The sequence below is a fragment of the Rhagoletis zephyria genome, unplaced genomic scaffold, assembly GCF_001687245.7.
Source record: "Rhagoletis zephyria isolate East Lansing unplaced genomic scaffold, Rhagoletis_zephyria_1.1 Rzeph_scaffold_00207, whole genome shotgun sequence".
Classification (NCBI taxonomy): Eukaryota; Metazoa; Arthropoda; class Insecta; order Diptera; family Tephritidae; genus Rhagoletis; species Rhagoletis zephyria.
In genome coordinates this window covers 342,015-343,874 of record NW_016157291.1, presented here as the reverse complement: position 1 = coordinate 343,874, position 1,860 = coordinate 342,015, and the positions used below count along the sequence as shown (strand labels likewise).

The following is a 1,860-nucleotide window of genomic DNA, read 5'->3' as shown; positions in this document are numbered from 1 at the left end:
TCATTGCCTGATGGGCGAATATCTCATTCAGTTTCTTACTATATGTCGACATTATATTCAGGTTTATATTAAAATCTCCGATAATAATGGTATTTACCATGTTATCGCATATTTCCGACAAAATGGTCTCCATATATTCTAGAAAATCAGCATCACTTGAACTAGGTGAGTGATAGACCACCCCGATTTTCCATTTGGTTTCGAGATTTTTCAGTTGGATAACTACACACCAAACATTTTTATCGATAGATTTGTTTAGTATTATTTTAAAATCTAGTGCGTTACGCAATATTATGATTACCCCTCCTGTATGTCTACTGTACGAGTCACATCTTACAACTTGATATGTTGGAAACTGTATTTCATAGTCATATATTTCCTCTGTTGTACAAGTTTCGGAACATAGAACTATATCCGGATCAACAATTTCAATTAGCCTTTCAAGTTCTATTTTATTAGCTACTATACTACTTATGTTAAAATAAACGCATTTCAAGTAACTGTTATGCTTCTCATGTACTGGCTGAACAGTCAACTCCATGCCACGGTTCCTATTAACTGACTGTAATTGTTAATAGCTGGCTCTATTTCTCTTATGCTCTAGTTTCTTCATGTATACAGGACACTGTCGGTTAGTTGTCAAGTGGTTCACGTCGAGCCCTGGATTAAATTTTTTGTTTGCACGAATGCAATTGATACACTTGTTTATTTGCTCCTTTGTGCACTCCATTGTTTTATGATTACCCAAGCACTTCAGGCAGACCTCTTCATCCTTGCACTTCGTAGCTATATGATTGAAGCCCGTACATTTGTAGCATACTGACACACCCATACCATCTTGGACTCTACATTTCTCCCACCCAATATTTATTTTTTCGCTTTTGAGCACTGCCGAGAAGGCATCAACGTCCGTTTTAATGAGCACATTATAGTATTTAGACCTATCTTTCTTGACTTCAATGTGTTTAATAATTTTAAAGTCAGCACTTTTTAAACAGTCATTTTGTTTTTTTATCATTTCTACAAGTTGCTCGCTTTCATATTTAAAGCTTACTCCAAACGCCATAAACTTGGGTTTAGCCGTATTCGGCATTCTAATTTCATAGCGGTCACTCATTTTTTTTTTGCAATTGCGGTCTTTATTTTATCGCGCTCAGATTCGTTTTCGCTTTGAATAATGATTGTACCACTTTTCCTACCCGGCACATTGCTTATTTTTAGATCCGATGGATCAACGTTCTTATTCAGGTCCTCTTTTGATTTCATCGCGTCTTGCTTCTCTTTCGGTTTTATGATCAGGGGTTTCTCATTATTTATTTTCGGTACCTTGTTGTTCACTAATCCGCTTTTTAAACGCTCAGCATATGAGGCCTTGCTGTGATGACTTGATTTCAGCTCTTCACTTACTGACTTTTTTATTTCTTCACATATTTTTCTACTTTCACTCTCATTTCGTACCATAGCCTCGCATAGATCTTGGCTATGCTTTTTCACATCTTCAGCTACAGCTTTCATCTTATTGGCCTCAGCTATGCTAGTTTCGCATGTTTTTTGAACTCTTTGCATTGCATCTATACGCTCACCGAATTTCCTCTCTATAGCTTCTAAAAGGAGCTTTAGCTCTGTAACCTGCATTTTTTGCGACTCTTGAAAGTCGTCTTTACACTCTTTTATGTTTTTACTATTATTCCTTATAGAGATATTCATATTTCGCAACACCTCATCAATATTATGCATATATGTGAGACAACCATCGCACATAAAGCGCACATAGGCATTGTCCGCAAGGACTTTTTTGCTGAACTCATCGAGATCAGAGCATTTCTTTGCCCAGTGAAACACTTTGCCGCATATACCTTC

At 36.7% G+C, this 1,860-nt stretch overlaps 1 protein-coding gene across 1 annotated transcript; it reads right to left on the bottom strand.

The window, feature by feature from the left end:
- Positions 1-525: 525 nt before the first annotated feature.
- LOC108358108 (uncharacterized) lies at positions 526-1,078 on the bottom strand. Its single transcript, XM_017609263.1, has 2 exons — positions 988-1,078; positions 526-888 (listed from the first exon to the last, which is right to left on the bottom strand). Exons 1-2 carry the CDS (start codon positions 1,064-1,066, stop codon positions 572-574), a joined length of 396 nt encoding a protein of 131 aa, XP_017464752.1. The 5' UTR covers positions 1,067-1,078; the 3' UTR covers positions 526-571.
- Positions 1,079-1,860: the final 782 nt, after the last annotated feature.